The 17,559-nt window shown below is 51.2% G+C and overlaps 1 protein-coding gene across 1 annotated transcript; it reads right to left on the bottom strand.

The window, feature by feature from the left end:
- Window positions 1-1,886: 1,886 nt before the first annotated feature.
- Window positions 1,887-9,822, bottom strand: TNFRSF18 (TNF receptor superfamily member 18). The gene is made up of 6 exons (XM_068212785.1): window positions 9,540-9,822; window positions 7,462-7,596; window positions 6,421-6,508; window positions 5,642-5,730; window positions 4,397-4,515; window positions 1,887-2,054 (listed from the first exon to the last, which is right to left on the bottom strand). The coding sequence occupies exons 1-6, from the start codon at window positions 9,685-9,687 to the stop codon at window positions 1,887-1,889; spliced, it is 747 nt and encodes a 248-aa protein (XP_068068886.1). The 5' UTR covers window positions 9,688-9,822.
- Window positions 9,823-17,559: the final 7,737 nt, after the last annotated feature.

The following is a 17,559-nucleotide window of genomic DNA, read 5'->3' as shown; positions in this document are numbered from 1 at the left end:
CGTTTTTCATGGCAGAAATGCGGAGAAAGCCCCAAATTCTTGATTTTATTGGAAGAATTAATAAAATTTTCATATTTCAGAAATGGTAAGCACTTTTGTCTTTGCAGAAATGTGGGGGAAAATCCCTTGGGAGGGAGAATTCCTGGGATTTCACAGCTGGAATTCCTTTGGGGGATTTTTGTCCCTTTTTTTCTTGGCAAAAACGTGGACAAAAGCCCCATAAAATCCTTTTATCAGGAGAACTGATGAATTTTCCCATTAATTTGAGGCATTTTAGGCACTTTTGTCTTGGTGGAAATGTGGGGGAAATTCCCTTGAGCAGAAGAATTCCTGGCAAAATTCCGTTTTCAGGGATTGCAGAGGCAGATCCGGGTTCTTCCGGGGGCCTTGGATGAAAAAAGGGAAACAATTCCCAGATTTCCTCACTCCGGCCATAAAAGCAGCCTCTGATCCCTCTGGGCTCCAAAACTTTGGGAATTCTCCAGGGAATTCTCTGGGGATTTATCCAGGGATTTATCCAGGGATTTCTCCAGGGAATGACCCAGGGAATGTTGGTGAATTCCCTCCCCTGTCCCCTCTGGAATTCCCTTTTCCAGCCACTCCAGAGCTCCCTCTGCTGCCGCTCTGCTCCCAAAGGCTTGGGAAAAGGAGCAATAAAGCCGAGCTTTGGGTGGAAATAAAGCCGAGCTTTGGGTGGAAATAAAGCCGAGCTTTGGGTGGAATTCCGTGGCTTTCTCGGGATGCTGTTCCCAATCCCAGATCTGGATCTCTGCTCCTGGAGGGAGGAATTTTGATTCCCCAAAAATGGGATTTTTGTTTCCCCCCCTTTTTTTTCCTTTCCCAATCCTTGTCCAGGAGAACATTCCCAGAGCTCCCAGCCCAAAATCCAGGGATCATCCAGGAGAGGTTTAAATCCACGTGCAATTCCTCTGAAATCCCGGGAATTTCCATGGATTTCCACGAGCAGCTGGTTCTGGATTATCCGTTGCTATCCCTAATTATCCATAATTATCAACACAGATGTTGGCATCAGCATCTCCACGTGGGGTCAGCCCAAAAAACTTCCCAAACCTGCTGGAATTACATCAAAAATCATGGAATATCCTCAGTGGGAAGGGCCCACAGGGATCAGAAATGCGGAAATCCCGCCTGGGAGCGTTCTCCAGGATTTTTTCCCATTCCCTGGATGAGTTCCACTCCCTTTCCCCCGATTTTCCTTGGAAGAAGCCGGACAGGAAAATCCCTGGTGGCACAGGAGGAGCTTCCCAAGGGAATCTTTGGGTGGGAGCAGGGATGGGGTCAGGAGAGGCTGGGATGGGGTCGGGAATGACCCAACCGGGGCCACTGGAAAACCGAGGGAAAAGCAGGAGAGGTGGGAAAAGCAGGAATGTGGGAAAAGCAGGAGAGGTGGGAAAACTAGGAGATGTGGGAAAAGCAGGAATGTGGGAAAAGGAGGAATGTGGGAAAAGGAGGAATGTGGGAAAAGCAGAGGGGGGAAAAGCCAGAGATGTGGGAAAAGCAGGAGGTGGGAAAGGAGGAGATGTGGGAAAACAGGAGATGTGGGAAAAGCAGGAGGTGGGAAAAGCTGGAGATGTGGGAAAAGCTGGAGATGTGGCCACCACTCCCACTCCTGGAAATCAGGATACCCCGGGAAATCCCTGCTCCCGTCCTCCTGAACCAACACCTGCAGGATTTATCCCTAAATTCCAGCTTTTTTCCGGGAAAACCAAATCCAAAGTCGCCCTAAACCCGCTCCTTTCCCCCGGAGGAACGCCGCCTCTCTCCACCCCATTGCCGCTGCTCTGGCTTTTTGGGAATTCCAGTCCCGCCCCGCATTCCCGGGGATCCCTTATGGGATCCCTTATGGGATCCCTTATGGGATCCCGCTATCGGAGCTCGCTGTAGACTTTCAGGGAGAGGATGGAAAGCTTCTCCTGGGATTTGTCGCCGTGCTCCTCCTCCGGGAATTGGATGCTGTAGGATTCCTCTCCCTGGGGCGGCGGCGGCAGCCGCGGGAAGGTGGGGCCGGGATCCGTGTCTGGGAACGAGGGAAACTCAGGAAAACTCAGCCGGGAATGCCGGGAATTCCGGCCAGGATGTGGGAACCCCCCCAGGCTGTGGGGCCAGGAGAAGATGGGATGGGATGGGACCAATGGGATGGGATGGGATGGGATCGATGGGATGGGATCAATGGGATCAATGGGATGGGATGGGATCAATGGGATCGATAGGATGGGATCAATGGGATCAATGGGATGGGATCAATGGGATCAATGGGATCGATAGGATGGGATCAATGGGATCAATGGGATGGGATCAATGGGATCAGTGGGATGGGACCAATGGGATGGGATGGGATGGGATCAATGGGATCAATGGGATGGGATGGGATCAATGGGATGGGATGGGATCAATGGGATCAATGGGATGGGATCAATGGGATCAATGGGATGGGATCAATGGGATGGATGGGATGGGATCAATGGGATGGGATGGGATGGGATGGATGGGATGGGATCAATGGGATTGGATGGGATGGATGGGATGGGATCAATGGGATCAATGGGATGGGATCAATGGGATAGGATGGGATCAATGGGATGGGATCAATGGGATCAATGGGATGGGAACAATGGGATGGGATGGGATGGGATGAGATCGATGGGATGGGATCAATGGGATCAATGGGATCAATGGGATGGGATGGGATGGGATGGATGGCATGGGATCAATGGGACAGGATGGGATGGGATGGGGAGGAGGGATTTTGGGATGATCCCGTTCCGCCCCATCCAGGGGCAGGGGCATTTCCCGCCATCCCACGGTGCTCCAAGGACAATTCCAGGGATCCAGGGGCAGCCGGGGCCTCTCTGGGAAACCCATCCCGGGAATTACATCCCAAAATCCCATCACACCCTGCCCTGGGCCAGCAATGAGGGCCTGGATGATCGGTGATCCCAGGAACCTTCCCCAAATCCCACAGGAAATCCGGATTCATCCCACTGATCCCATCCTTTTATCCCATTCACATTTTATCCCATTCAAACCCAGATTTTCCCCACCCACTCCCAGATTTTATCCCATCCATTCCCAGATTTTATCCCATTCAATCCCAGATTTTTTCCCATTCAATTCCAGATTTTATCCCACCCGTTCCCAGATTTATCCCACCCACTCCCAGATTTTCCCAGCTATTCCCAGATTTTATCCCATGCAATCCCAGATTTTATCCTGTCCATTCCCGGATTTTCCCCAGCCATTCCCAGACTTTCCCCAGCCATTCCCGGATTTTCCCCAGCCATTCCCTGATTTTATCCTGTCCATTCCTGGATTTCCCCAGCCACTCCTGGATTTTATCCTGTCCATTCCCGGATTTTCCCCAGCCATTCTCGGATTTTCCCCAGCCATTCCCGGATTTTATCCTGTCCATTCCCAGATTTTCCCCAGCCATTCCCGGATTTTATCCTGTCCATTCCCTGATTTTATCCTGTCCATTCCCGGATTTTATCCTGTCCATTCCCAGATTTTCCCCAGCCATTCCCGGATTTTCCCCAGCCATTCCCTGATTTTATCCTGTCCATTCCCGGATTTTCCCCAGCCATTCCCGGATTTCCCCCAGCCATTCCCGGATTTTCCCCAGCCATTCCCGGATTTTATCCTGTCCATTCCCTGATTTTATCCTGTCTATTCCCGGATTTTATCCTGTCCATACCCAGACTTTCCTCAGCCATTCCTGGATTTTCCCCAGCCATTCCCTGATTTTATCCTGTCCATTCCCGGATTTTCCCCAGCCATTCCCGGATTTCCCCCAGCCATTCCCGGATTTTCCCCAGCCATTCCCGGATTTCCCCAGCCATTCCCGGATTTTATCCTGTCCATTCCCTAATTTTCCCCAGCCATTCCCGGATTTTCCCCAGCCATTCCCGGATTTTATCCTGTCCATTCCCGGATTTTCCCCAGCCTTTCCCGGATTTTCCCCAGCCATTCCCAGATTTCCCCAGCCATTTCCTGATTTTATCCTGTCCATTCCCTGATTTTATCCTGTCCATTCCCGGATTTTCCCCAGCCATTCCCGGATTTCCCCCAGCCATTCCCGGATTTTCCCCAGCCATTCCCGGATTTTATCCTGTCCATTCCCTGATTTCCCCAGCCATTCCCGGTTTTTATCCTGTCCATACCCAGACTTTCCCCAGCCATTCCCGGATTTTCCCCAGCCATTCCCGGATTTTATCCTGTCCATTCCCGGATTTTCCCCAGCCATTCCCGGATTTCCCCAGCCATTCCCGGATTTTATCCTGTCCATTCCTGGATTTTATCCTGTCCATTCCCGGATTTTCCCCAGCCATTCCCGGATTTCCCCAGCCGCTCCCTCACCTCCGGGCGCGAGTTTCCCGGCCCCGCGGAGGCTCCAGATGCAGAAGTGCAGCAGGAGCGTGAGCAGCACCAGCACAAACACGGCCACGGCCACCAGCACGGCCAGGACCGTGCTGGAGGGGAACTCCAGCGGCAGCCGGGCTGCAATTAACGGGATGCAATTAAAAACGGAGGAATCCCGCGGCTGGGGTTTGCTCCAGGGGACGGAGATCTTCCAAGGGAGTTTAGGGGGGGATTTTTGGGGGGTTCTGTGGGGAAGAGGGGAGGTGGGAGAGGCTCAGAGGGGAGGGAATCGGGGAAAGGGGGAGGGTAAAGGGAAAGGGAAAAAGGAGAAGGGAAAAAGGGAAAGGGAAAAAGGAGAAGGGAAAAAGGGAAAGGGAGGAGGGAGAAGGGAGAAGGGAAAAGGGAAAAAGGAGAAGGGAAAAGGGGAAAGGGAAAAAGGAGAAGGGAAAAGGGGAAAGGGAAAAAGGAGAAGGGAAAAGGGGAAAGGGAGGAGGGAGAAGGGAGAAGGGAAAAGGGAAAAAGGAGAAGGGAAAAGGGGAAAGGGAAAAAGGAGAAGGGAAAAGGGGAAAGGGAAAAAGGAGAAGGGAAAAAGGGAAAGGGAAAAAGGAGAAGGGAAAAGGGGAAAGGGAGGAGGGAGAAGGGAGAAGGGAAAAGGGAAAAAGGAGAAGGGAAAAGGGGAAAGGGAAAAAGGAGAAGGGAAAAGGGGAAAGGGAGGAGGGAGAAGGGAGGAGGGAGAAGGGAAAAAGGAAAGGGAGGAGGGAAAAGGAGGAGAGAAAAGGGAAAATGTGAAGGAAAAAGGGAAAAGGGAGGAGGGGAAAGGGAGAAAGGGAGGAGGGAAAAGGGAGAAAGGAAAGGGGGAAAGGGAGAAGGGAGAAGGGAAAAGGGGAAGGGAAAGAGAAAAAGGGAAAAGGGAGGAGGGGAAAGGGGAAAAGGAGAAGAAAGGGAGCAGGGAAGGAAGTGAAAAGAGAGGAAGAGGAGAAGGAGGAAAAGGAAAAGAGAGGGAAGAGGAAAAGGAAAGAGGAAATGGGATGAGGAAGAGGGAAGGGAAGATGGAAGGGAAAGAGGAAAAGGAAAAGGAGGGAAGAGGGAAGGGAAGAGGAAATGTGAAAGGAAGGGCAAGGGAAGAGGAAAAGGAAGAGGGAACAGGAGGAGGAGATAGGAGCAGTGTTTCAGGGAGCAGCAGCAGCTTCCCAAGAGGATTTCCTGGGAGGGCTGGGAAGGTGAGGAAAAGCAGGGGAAGGGGCTCTGCCCGGGTCTGGGGTACCTGGCTGCAGCGCCGTGCCGGGCAGGCCGCACACGGAGTTGTGGGTGCTGTTCCCCTCCCGCAGCGTGACGAAGCCGCTGCTCTCACAGCTGCAAAGGACGGAATTCGGCATTCCCCAAATTCCCCGCTGGCCTTCCTCCCTCTCCTCCTCCCCTCCGCTCCTCCCGAGGCTTTGCCCCTCCTGGGCCGGGGCAGGGGGGCTTTGGGCTCTTCCCCGCACTGGCTTTGTGCCCCTTGGGTTTTCCATGGATTTCCCTGTTTGGAATAATTTTTCCAGCATCCTAAGTTGGACTTTAGGCGAGTTTAAGATGGGAGTTTGGCTTAAACTCTGCCTTGAGACTAAGAAGAGAAATGCCAGGTTTTGTTTCATTAAAAAATTCATCAATTAACCTCATGATGATCCTCTTGGATTCAATTTGATTTTTTAATGGCAGTATTGAATATCTTCACTGATATTTCAATATTAATTGCTATTATATTATTATTACTATCACTATCATTACTATTATTATTATATGCTTCTTAATTTTATTTCTAATTTCAATGGGGGGGGAACCAAATTATTTATTATAATTATTATTATTATTATTATTATTATTATTATTATTATTTTCAAATAAGGGGAATATCAATAAAGCCTACTCAGGCCATTCTTATCCTCATTATTATTATTAATATTATTATTATTTCTGTTTTCAAAGAAGGAAAGCACATTCCCAACAATAATTATTAGTTATAGATTATTGATTACTGATTATTGATTATTGGCCGCTCCGTACTCAGTCCAGTTGCGGCACCAGCTGTTCCTGCTGCTGGAGTAGGTGCCGTTCTTGCAGGGTGTGCACTCAAACTGGAAATTCACTCTTCCTGCAGGGAAAAAGGATGGGAATGGCTGAGATCCCAAATTCCGGGACAGATGCTGGCAGCGCAGCCAGGGCCGGTCCCGTTCCCTGCCCTGTTCCCTGCCCTATTCCCATTCCCTGTCCCATTCCCATTCCCTGCCCTATTCCCATTCCCTGTCCCATTCCCATTCCCTGCCCCATTCCCATTCCCTGCCCCATTCCCTGTCCCATTCCCATTCCTTGTTCCATTCCCTGTCCCATTCCCATTCCTTGTTCCATTCCCTGTCCCATTCCCATTCCTTGTTCCATTCCCTGTCCTATTCCCATTCCCTGTCCCATTCCCATTCCTTGTTCCATTCCCTGTCCTATTCCCATTCCCTGTCCCATTCCCATTCCTTGTTCCATTCCCTGTCCCATTCCCATTCCCTGCCCCATTCCCTGTCCCATTCCCATTCCTTGTTCCATTCCCTGTCCCATTCCCATTCCCTGCCCCATTCCCTGTCCCATTCCCATTCCTTGTTCCATTCCCTGTCCCATTCCCATTCCTTGTTCCATTCCCTGTCCTATTCCCATTCCCTGTCCCATTCCCATTCCTTGTTCCATTCCCTGTCCTATTCCCATTCCCTGTCCCATTCCCATTCCTTGTTCCATTCCCTGTCCCATTCCCATTCCCTGTCCCATTCCCGTTCCCTGCCCTGTTCCCTGTCCTATTCTCATTCCCTGTCCCATTCTCATTCCCTGCCCCATTCCCATTCCCTGCTCCATTCCCTGCCCCATTCCCATTCCCTGCCCTATTCTCATTCCCATCCCCATTCCCATTCCCATTCCCAAAGCCGGTTACCGATCCTGCTGGGCTCCCAGCCGGGCGGGCAGCGGGGCAGGGCCCTGCAGAACTGGCAGTGCCTGCTCCATTCCCTGCCCCTTTCCCAATCCCAATCCCAAATCCCAATCCCAAATCCCATTCCCAATCCCGGTTACCGATCCTGCTGGGCTCCCAGCCGGGCGGGCAGCGGGGCAGGGCCCTGCAGAACTGGCAGGGCTCGTCGGAGCAGCCGTGGCCCGGGGGACATTTGCAGTCGTGGTCCTGCGCCGCCTCGCAGGGCGCCGGGTTTCCTGCGGCGGGGAAGGGGTTAACGGCTGGTCCCAAAGGCGGGGATTCCCCTTCCAAAGGAATTCCCATTCCAAGGGAATTGCTCTTCCAAAGGGAGTCCCCTCCCAAGGGGATTCCCCTCCCAAAGAGATTCCCATTCCAAAGAGATTCCCATTCCAAAGAGATTCCTGTTCCCATTCCAAAGAGATTCCCGTTCCCGTTCCAAAGGAATTCCCGTTCCAAAGGAATTCCCATTCCCATTCCAAAGAGATTCCCGTTCCCATTCCAAAGGACTTCCTGTTCCCCTTCCAAAGGAATTCCCATTCCCGTTCCAAAGGAATTCCCATTCCAGTTCCAAAGGAATTCCCATTCCCATTCCAAAGGAATTCCCATTCCCATTCCAAAGGAATTCCCGTTCCCGTTCCGAAGGAATTCCCGTTCCCATTCCAAAGGAATTCCCATTCCAAAGGAATTCCCGTTCCCAGGGAAAAAGGAGAGCGGGATGTGGCGCTTCCAGACGCGGGGAAGGCTCTGGAGCACCGGGATCCCAGAAACCGCCCTCCCATCCCAGGGAGAGACCTTTCCTGGGAAAAGGATCCCAAAAACTGTCCTCGGTATTCCCAGGGCAGGAGAGACACGATCCGCACACATTTACACACGATTTACACACGATTTACACACGATCCGCACACATTTACACACGATTTACACACGATCTGCACACATTTACACACGATTTACACACGATTTACACACGATTTACACACGATCTGCACACATTTACACACGATCTGCACACATTTACACACGATTTACACACGATTTACACACGATCCGCACACATTTACCCCCACTTACACACAATTCCCTCCATTTACACACAATTTACACACGATCTGCACACATTTAACCCCATTTACACACGATTTACACACGATCTGCACACATTTACACACGATTTACACACGATTTACACACGATCTGCACACATTTACACACGATTTACACACGATTTACACACGATCCGCACACATTTACACACGATTTACACACGATCTGCACACATTTACACACGATCTGCACACATTTACACACGATTTACACACGATTTACACACGATCCGCACACATTTACACACGATTTACACACGATCTGCACACATTTACACACGATTTACACACGATTTACACACGATCCACACACATTTACACACGATTTACACACGATCCGCACACATTTACACACGATTTACACACGATCTGCACACATTTACACACAATTTACACACGATCTGCACACATTTACACACGATTTACACACGATCTGCACACATTTACCCCCACTTACACACAATTCCCTCCATTTACACACAATTTACACACGATCTACACACATTTACACACAATGCCCTCATCTACTCAATTTACACCCAAGTTACACAGAATTACCCACATTTACACACAAGTTACACACAATTCCCCTCACTTACCCACAACTCACCCCCATTTACCCACAGTTTCCACACATCATATGCAATTCCAAACAATTTACCCCCACTTACCCCCGGTTTACACACATCACACACAATTACACACAACTTACCCACAATTTACACACATCACATACAGTCACCCACAATTTACCCCCATTTACACACATCACACACAATTACACACAACTTACCCACAATTTACACACATCACACACAATTACACACAACTTACCCACAATTTACACACATCACATACAGTCACCCACAATTTACCCCCATTTACACACATCACACACAATTACACACAACTTACCCACAATTTACACACATCACATACAGTCACCCACAATTTACACAAAGTTGCCCCCATTTACACACAGGTTACACACAGTTTACGCCATTCCCCCTCCATTTCCACCCAGCTCACACACACCACGCACAGTCCCCCCGTTGCCACCCCGGCCCCGCACTCACGTCCCCTCCAGGTGCACTCGGGGCAGCACTTGGTGCCATCTCCCCACACCGGCCGCAGCTCCCCGTGCTGGCACTGCCCGGCCCGGCCCGGCCGCGCCCAGCGCCCGGCCAGCAGCGCCAGCAGCAGCCACAGGCGGCCCCCGGCCATGTCCTGGCAGTGCCACCGGTCCTGGCAGCGCCACCGGTCCTGGCAGTGTCCCCGGTCCTGGGTGTGCCACCGGTCCTGGCTGTGCCCCCCTGTCCTGGAAATGCCACCTGTGCTGGCAGTGCCACCGGTCCTGGCAGTACCACTTCTCCTGGCAGTGTCACCGGTCCTGGCAGTGCCCCCCTGTCCTGGCAGTGCCACCAGTCCTGGCAGTGCCACCTCAGCTGGCAGTGTCCCCCTGTGCTGGCAGTGTCCCCCTGTCCTGGCAGTGCCCCCCTGTCCTGGCAGTGCCCCCCTGTGCTGGCAGTGCCACCTCAGCTGGCAGTGCCCCCCTGTCCTGGCAGTGTCCCCCTGTCCTGGCAGTGTCCCCCTGTCCTGGCAGTGCCCCCCTCTCCTGGCAGTGTCCCCTGTCCTGGCAGTGCCCCCCTGTGCTGGCAGTGCCCCCCTGTCCTGGCAGTGCCCCCTCTCCTGGCAGTGCCCCCCTGTCCTGGCAGTGCCCCCCTGTCCTGGCAGTGCCCCCTCTCCTGGCAGTGCCCCCCTGTCCTGGCAGTGCCCCCCTCTCCTGGCAGTGCCCCCCTGTCCTGGCAGTGCCCCCCTGTCCTGGCAGTGCCCCCCTGTCCTGGCAGTGCCCCCCTGTCCTGGCAGTGCCCCCCTCTCCTGGCAGTGCCCCCCTGTCCTGGCAGTGTCCCCCTGTCCTGGCAGTGCCACCTCTCCTGGCAGTGCCCCCCTTTGCTGGCAGTGCCCCCCGCTCCCTGTCCCCGCTCTGGCCCCGCCGCGGAGCAGGCGCCGGGGTTTTTGTGGCCGAGCTCTTCCTGTTGTTTTTTTTCGGGGGGGCGGGGACAAGTTTGGGTTCAATGGCAGAGGTGGGGGCAGGGAAAGGGGTGGTGGCCCCCAAAAAATGGGATTTGGGGTGGCGGAGGGTGAAAGGGGCCGAGGTTTGGGCTGTGGGGTTGGGAATGGGTGGGGTGGGAGGGAGGGAGGGAGGTGAAAAATCGGCTCCTTGAGGACAGCTCCTGCTGCCTGGGGACACCTCAGGGATGGGGCGGCCAGGAATTCCCTGGGAATTCCATCCCAGCCCCTTCCCAGCCAGGAATTCCCTGGGAATTCCATCCCAGCCCCTTCCCAGCCAGGAATTCCCTGGGAATTCCATCCCAGCCCCTTCCCAGCCAGGAATTCCCTGGGAATTCCATCCCAGCCCCTTCCCAGCCAGGAATTCCCTGGGAATTCCATCCCAGCCCCTTCCCAGCCAGAAATTCCCTGGGAATTCCATCCCAGCCCCTTCCCAGCCAGGAATTCCCTGGGAATTCCATCCCAGCCCCTTCCCAGCCAGGAATTCCCTGGGAATTCCATCCCAGCCCCTTCCCAGCCAGAAATTCCCTGGGAATTCCATTCCAGCCCCTTCCCAGCCAGGAATTCCCTGGGAATTCCATCCATGGATCCACCCACCCATCCCTCAAATCCATCCCAGCTTCCCTCTGGGAAGAACCTTCACCTAAAACCCATCCCAACTTTCCCTAAAACCCCTCCCAGCCACCCTCTTTCCCTAAAATCCATCCCAGGCAGCCTCTGGGGTGAACCTTTCCCTAAAACCCATCCCAACCTTTCCTAAACCCATCCCAGCCTTTTCTAAAACCATCCTAATCTTTCCTAAACCCATCCCAACCTCTCTTAAACCCATCCCAACCTTCCCTAAACCCATCCTAACATTTCCTAAACTCATCCCAACCTTTCCCTAAACCCATCCTAACCTTTCCCTAAACCCATCCCAGCCTTTCCTAAACCCATCCCAACCTTCCCTAAACCCATCCCAACCTCTCCTAAACCCATCCCAACCTTCCCTAAACCCATCCTAATCTTCCCTAAACCCATCCTAATCTTTCCTAAACCCATCCTAATCTTTCCTAAACCCATCCCAACCTTCCCTAAACCCATCCTAATCTTCCCTAAACCCATCCCAACCTTTCCTAAACCCATCCCAGCCTTTCCTAAACCCATCCCAACCTTTCCTAAACCCATCCCAACCTTTCCTAAACCCATCCCAACCTTTCCTAAACCCATCCCAACCTTTCCTAAACCCATCCCAGCCTTTCCTAAACCCATCCCAGCCTTCCCCCACCCCCGGTGCCCCCGTGCCTCCCGTCTTTGCCGTTTCTCACCCCAAACCCACCCTTTTGATTTCTTTATTTCTCCTTTTTTTATTTTTCTCTACCCGTTGGGGATTTTTTTCCTGCTCTGCGGCTGCTTTTGCCCTTTGAGGGCCCCGGCCCCGTCAGGTGACGGAATTTCCGCTCAGAGCTCCCGAGCCCGGAGTCAGCGCTGACCTTTGGAGCTCCTGGGCCCGGATTTATCGGGGTGATCTCGTTGATTATCGGCTCGCTCATCTCGCCGCGGGCTCTTCTCGGCAGCTCCGCCTCTGCCCGCCGGCATTTCCCCGCCGTCCTCGCCCCGCTGGGCGCCCGCACGCACGGCTCGCTCCCCACCCCACAAAAACTCCTTCCCACGGAAAGGTTCTCCTCTCCGGGCTCCAAATTTGGGGAAAATCAAAAAAAAAAAAAAATCTGAGATTCTCCAGAAATCTGCAGTGAAATCCTCACCCCAAATCCGTCAAAATCTCTGGCTCCTTCCCAAAATTCACTCCACTCACTCCACGGGAAGATTCCCCTCTTTGGGCTCCAAATTTGGGGACTCCACAGGGAAAATCCAAAAAGAATCTGACATTCCCCAGAAATCTGCAGTGAAATCCTCACCCCAAATCTATCAAAATCCCTGGATCCTTCCCAAAAATTCACTCCACTCACTCCACGGGAAGATTCCCCCCTTTGGGCTCCAAATTTGGGGACTCCACAGGGAAAATCCAAAAAGAATCTGACATTCCCCAGAAATTGGAGTGAAATCCTCACCCCAAATCTATCAAAATCCCTGGATTCTTCCAAAAACTCACTCTGCCTTCCCCGAGGGAAGATTCCCCTCTTTGGGCTCCAAATATGGAAAATCCCAAAAAAACCTGACATTCCCAGAAACCCCAAATCCATCAAAACCCCGGAATCCTTCCCAAAACCCCACTGATCACAGCCCTGCCTTCTCCTGGGAAAATCTCCAACCCTAAATTCCAAACCGGGATGGAAAAGAGGGGAAAATGTCCCGGATCGAATCCCTTTTCCACACCCTGGGGTTCCCAAACCCACAAGGACGGGATTTGGGGGAAAATCCACGGATTCTGTCCATGGAAACACGGGAATATCCTCACCCAGAGGCACATCCCGAGGGATTTGTGGGGAATTTGGGGTTGGAGCCAGATGGGGATCGGGTTTTGGGATAGGATGAGGAGAAACGACCTCAAATTGTGCCAGGGGAATTTCGTTTGGGATTTCCTCGTGGAAAATGGGATGAGGCCTTGGAAAAAGGGCGGAATTCCCATCCCTGGAGGAATTCCTGGATGTGGCACTCAGGGATCAGTCACAGGTCGGGTTTTGGGATTGGATGAGGAGAAACGACCTCAAATCGTGCCAGGGATTGGGATTTCCTCGTGGAAAATGGGGTCAGGCCTTGGGAAAGGGCGGAATTCCCGTCCCTGGAGGTTTCCAAGGAATTCCTGGATGTGGCATTTAGGGTGAGGATCAGTCACAGGTCGGGATTTGGGACAGGATGAGGGAAACCACCTCAAATTGTGCCAGGGGAATTTCATTTAGGATTTCCTCATGGAAAATGGGATGAGGCCTTGGCAAAGGGCGGAATTCCCGTCGCTGGAGGAATTCCCCGGAATTCGGGGATCACTCACAGGTCGGGCTCTGACCCTACAGAGCTCTTCCAACCCCAAGAATTCCTGGGAATTCTCCTGTGCCCACATCACCCCCATTTCCCCTTTTCCCGCCCCCGCTGAGCCCCCGCCCCGCTGAGCCGCCCGAAGTTCGGGATTCAGGAGAAAACAAAAGGAAACGACCCCAAAAAAAAGGAAACCAGCCCAAAATAAAGGAAACCACCCCAAAAAAAGGAAACCACCCCAAAATAAAGGAAACCACCCCAAAAAAAGGAAACCACCCCAAAAAAAAAAAAAGGGAAGCAGCCCCGGGGCCTCACGTCAGCAGCACCAGGACGTTTGCAGCCGCGGTTTCGGTTTCCTGGCGCTGATTTTTTGCTGATTAGAGGAAAAAAAGAAACCCCGAGCGCCTCCTGCCACGAGAAAATCGCTCACAGGAGAATTTCTGAGTTGTTAGGCCCGGCTTAAACCCAGCAAGGCCCGGCTTTGAAATGGTTTTCACCCCACAGGGTGGAATTTCCATTCCCACGTGGCGGAAAAATCCGTGGATGTCTCCAGGATTTTTGGAGGGAAGTCCCCTGGGGAAAGAAATGTCCCTTAGGCTGGGCTTAAAACCCCTTAGGCCTGACCCAAGCAGGATGTTACTCATGGGATGGAGGCGTGTGGGAAAGGTCGGGGTGGGAGCAGCGGCTGAGGGACAGGGGGAAGGGCTGGAGAATTCCCGAGGGAGATCAGCAGGAATTCCCATGGAAAAGGTTCTGCCAGGGAGCCTCGGGAAAATGGGAATTTCCCCTCAGGAATGTGATTATTATCCATGGAAAATGGGAATTTCACCTCAGAAATACAATTATCATCCATGGAAAATGGGAATTTCCCCTCAGAAATACAATTATCATCCATGGAAAATGGGAATTTCCCCTCAGAAATAAAATTATTATCCATGGAAAATGGGAATTTCCCCTCAGAAATACAATTATCATCCATGGAAAATGGGAATTTCACCTCAGGAATACAATTATCATCCATGGAAAATGGGAATTTCCCCTCAGGAATACAATTATCATCCATGGAAAATGGGAATTTCCCCTCAGGAATACAATTATTACCCATGGAAAATGGGAATTTCCCCTCAGGAATACAATTATTATCCATGGAAAATGGGAATTTCCCCTCAGGAATACAATTATCATCCATGGAAAATGGGAATTTCCCCTCAGGAATACAATTATTATCCATGGAAAATGGGAATTTTCCCCTCAGGAATACAATTATTATCCATGGAAAATGGGAATTTCCCCTCAGGAATACAATTATTATCCAGGGAAAATGGGAATTTCTCCTCAGGAATACAATTGTTCTCCAGGAGAAAATGGCTTTTTTTCCCTCAGGATTGTGATTATTTTCCAAGGGAAAATGGGAATTTCCCCTCAGGAATACAATTATTATACAGGGGAAAATGGAATTTTTTCCTCAGGAATACAATTTTTATCCAATATAAACCTGGAGTTAAATCCACAAAATCCTGGGATCCTTCCCCCAAACCCACCCTGCCTTCCGCTATGGAAAATTCCCATTTTTCGCTTCCAGATTTGGCGTTTCCATGAGGAAAATCCCAAAAAAATCTGACATTCCCAGAAACCCCAACGGAAAATTCTCCTTTTTCGCTTCCAAATTGGGAAAATTCCCCTTTTTTGCTTCCAAATTTGGTGTCTCCATGGGGAAAATCCTAAAAAATTTAAATTCCCAGAGGGAAAGCAACCCAGACAAAGGCAAAACCTGGGGAAAAAAACAAACTGGAAAAACCCAGGGAAAAAAAAAAAAAGGAAAAATCCACCAAAAATAGGAAAAATGCAGGAAAAAATCCAGAAAATGCAGGAAAAAATCTGGGAAAACTCAGAAAAAAACTGGGAAAAGTCAAAATAAAACCCGGGAAAACCCCAGACCTGCCCTCCAAGCATCTCCTGTGAGGTTTTTTTCCATGTCTGGTGGCAAAATTGAGTCAAAAATGAGTCAAAATTGAGTCAAAATTGAGTTCAGGAGATAAAAACATCCGGAGATAACGGCAACGGAAAATCGTCACCGGGGAGACCCAGACAAGGCAAAAACACAAAGCAGGAAGTGAAGATAAAAAAAGATTTTATGGTCTAAAGGAGGGTTTTTATCCCCAAATATAAAATTATTGCTGCTAATTCATTATTAATTAGTTAGGCGTTATTTCCGTCTTGGGGAATGGAGGGAAGTGTTCGATGTGTGGATGGGAAGGGTTGGCAAGAAGGGGAAAATTGAATTTATTTCGATTTTTTACAGGGTGGTTCAAATGTTGTCAGGTTTGGCTCAAATTGTATCCAAAACTGGACAAATATGGGGATTTCTTTGGAAGCTGAAGGTAATTATCCAGAGAAAAATGGGATTTTTTTTTCCCTAAAACCCATCCCAACCTTTCCGAAACTCATCCCAGCCTTTCCTAAACCCCATCCCAGATTCCTCCTTTCCCAAACCCATCCCAACCTTTTCCAAACCCATCCCAATCCTTCCCTAAGCCCATCCCAATCTTTCCCTAAACCCATCCCAGATTCCTCCTTTCCCTAAACACATCCCAACCTCTCCTAAACCCATCCCAACTTTTCCCTAAAGCCCATCCCAGCTTCCTCCTTTCCCTAAAACCCATCCCAACCCTTCCCTAAAATCCCTTTCCCAAACCCATCCCAGCCTTCCCCTAAACCCATCCCAGCCTTTCCCAAACCCATCCCAGCCTTTCCCAAACCCATCCCAATCCTTCCCTAAACCCATCCTAACCTTTCCCAAACCCATCCCAATCCTTCCCTAAACTCATCCCAGCTTTCCCCAAACCCCATCCCCTAAACCCATCCCAAACTTCCCCTAAACCCATCCCAAACTTCCCCTAAACCCATCCCAGCCTTTCCCTAAACCCATCCCAATCCTTCCCTAAACCCATCCCAATCCTTCCCTAAACCCATCCCAGCTTTCCCCAAACCCCATCCCCTAAACCCATCCCAACTTTTCCCTAAAGCCCATCCCAGCTTCCTCCTTTCCCTAAAACCCATCCCAACCCTTCCCTAAAATCCCTTTCCCAAACCCATCCCAATCCTTCCCTAAACCCATCCCAGCCTTTCCCAAACCCATCCCAGCCTTTCCCAAACCCATCCCAGCCTTTCCCTAAACCCATCCCAACCTTTCCCTAAAACCCATCCCCTAAACCCATCCCAAACTTCCCCTAAACCCATCCCAATCCTTCCCTAAACCCATCCCAATTCTTCCCTAAACCCATCCGCTTTCCCCAAACCCCATCCCCTAAACCCATCCCAAACTTCCCCTAAACCCATCCCAACCTCTCCTAAACCCATCCCAGCCTTTCCCTAAACCCATTCCAGCCTTTCCCAAACCCATCCCAATCCTTCCCTAAACCCATCCCAATCCTTCCCTAAACCCATCCCAATCCTTCCCTAAACCCATCCTAACCTTTCCCTAAACCCATCCCAATCCTTCCCTAAACCCATCCCAACCTTTCCCTAAACCCATCCCAACCTTCCCTAAACCCATCCCAACCTCTCCTAAACCCATCCCAATCCTTCCCTAAAACCCATCCCAAACTTCCCCTAAACCCATCCCAACCTTCCCTAAACCCATCCCAACCTCTCCTAAACCCATCCCAGCCTTTCCCTAAACCCATCCCAACCTTTCCCAAACCCATCCCAATCCTTCCCTAAACCCATCCTAACCTTTCCCTAAACCCATCCCAGCCTTTCCCTAAACCCATCCCAACCTTTCCCAAACCCATCCCAACCTTTCCCAAACCCATCCCAACCTTTCCCAAACCCATCCCAACCTTTCCCAAACCCATCCCAATCCTTCCCTAAACCCATCCCAACCTTTCCCAAACCCATCCCAATCCTTCCCTAAACCCATCCCAACCTTTCCCAAACCCATCCCAATCCTTCCCTAAACCCATCCTAACCTTTCCCTAAACCCATCCCAATCCTTCCCTAAACCCATCCTAACCTTTCCCTAAACCCATCCCAGCCTCTCCTAAACCCACCCCAGCCTTTCCCTAAAACCTCCCCTCCTCCCTTCCCAGGCTGTCCCAGCTTCCTGCAGGA

The sequence above is a fragment of the Anomalospiza imberbis genome, chromosome 23, assembly GCF_031753505.1.
Source record: "Anomalospiza imberbis isolate Cuckoo-Finch-1a 21T00152 chromosome 23, ASM3175350v1, whole genome shotgun sequence".
NCBI lineage: Eukaryota > Metazoa > Chordata > Aves > Passeriformes > Viduidae > Anomalospiza > Anomalospiza imberbis.
This window is presented reverse-complemented; position numbering and strand designations above follow the sequence as displayed.

Bases quoted from the DNA above. Each gene is read 5' to 3' on its own strand.
- TNFRSF18 (XM_068212785.1), bottom strand. From the start codon at position 9,687: ATGGCCGGGGGCCGCCTGTGGCTGCTGCTGGCGCTGCTGGCCGGGCGC. The intron at 6,509-7,461 runs GTAACCGGGATT...TTTTCCCTGCAG, and splicing joins CTGGGAGCCCAGCAGGATCG to GAAGAGTGAATTTCCAGTTT. The intron at 2,055-4,396 runs GCCGGGAAACTC...AGTTTTCCTGAG, and splicing joins GCATCTGGAGCCTCCGCGGG to TTTCCCTCGTTCCCAGACAC.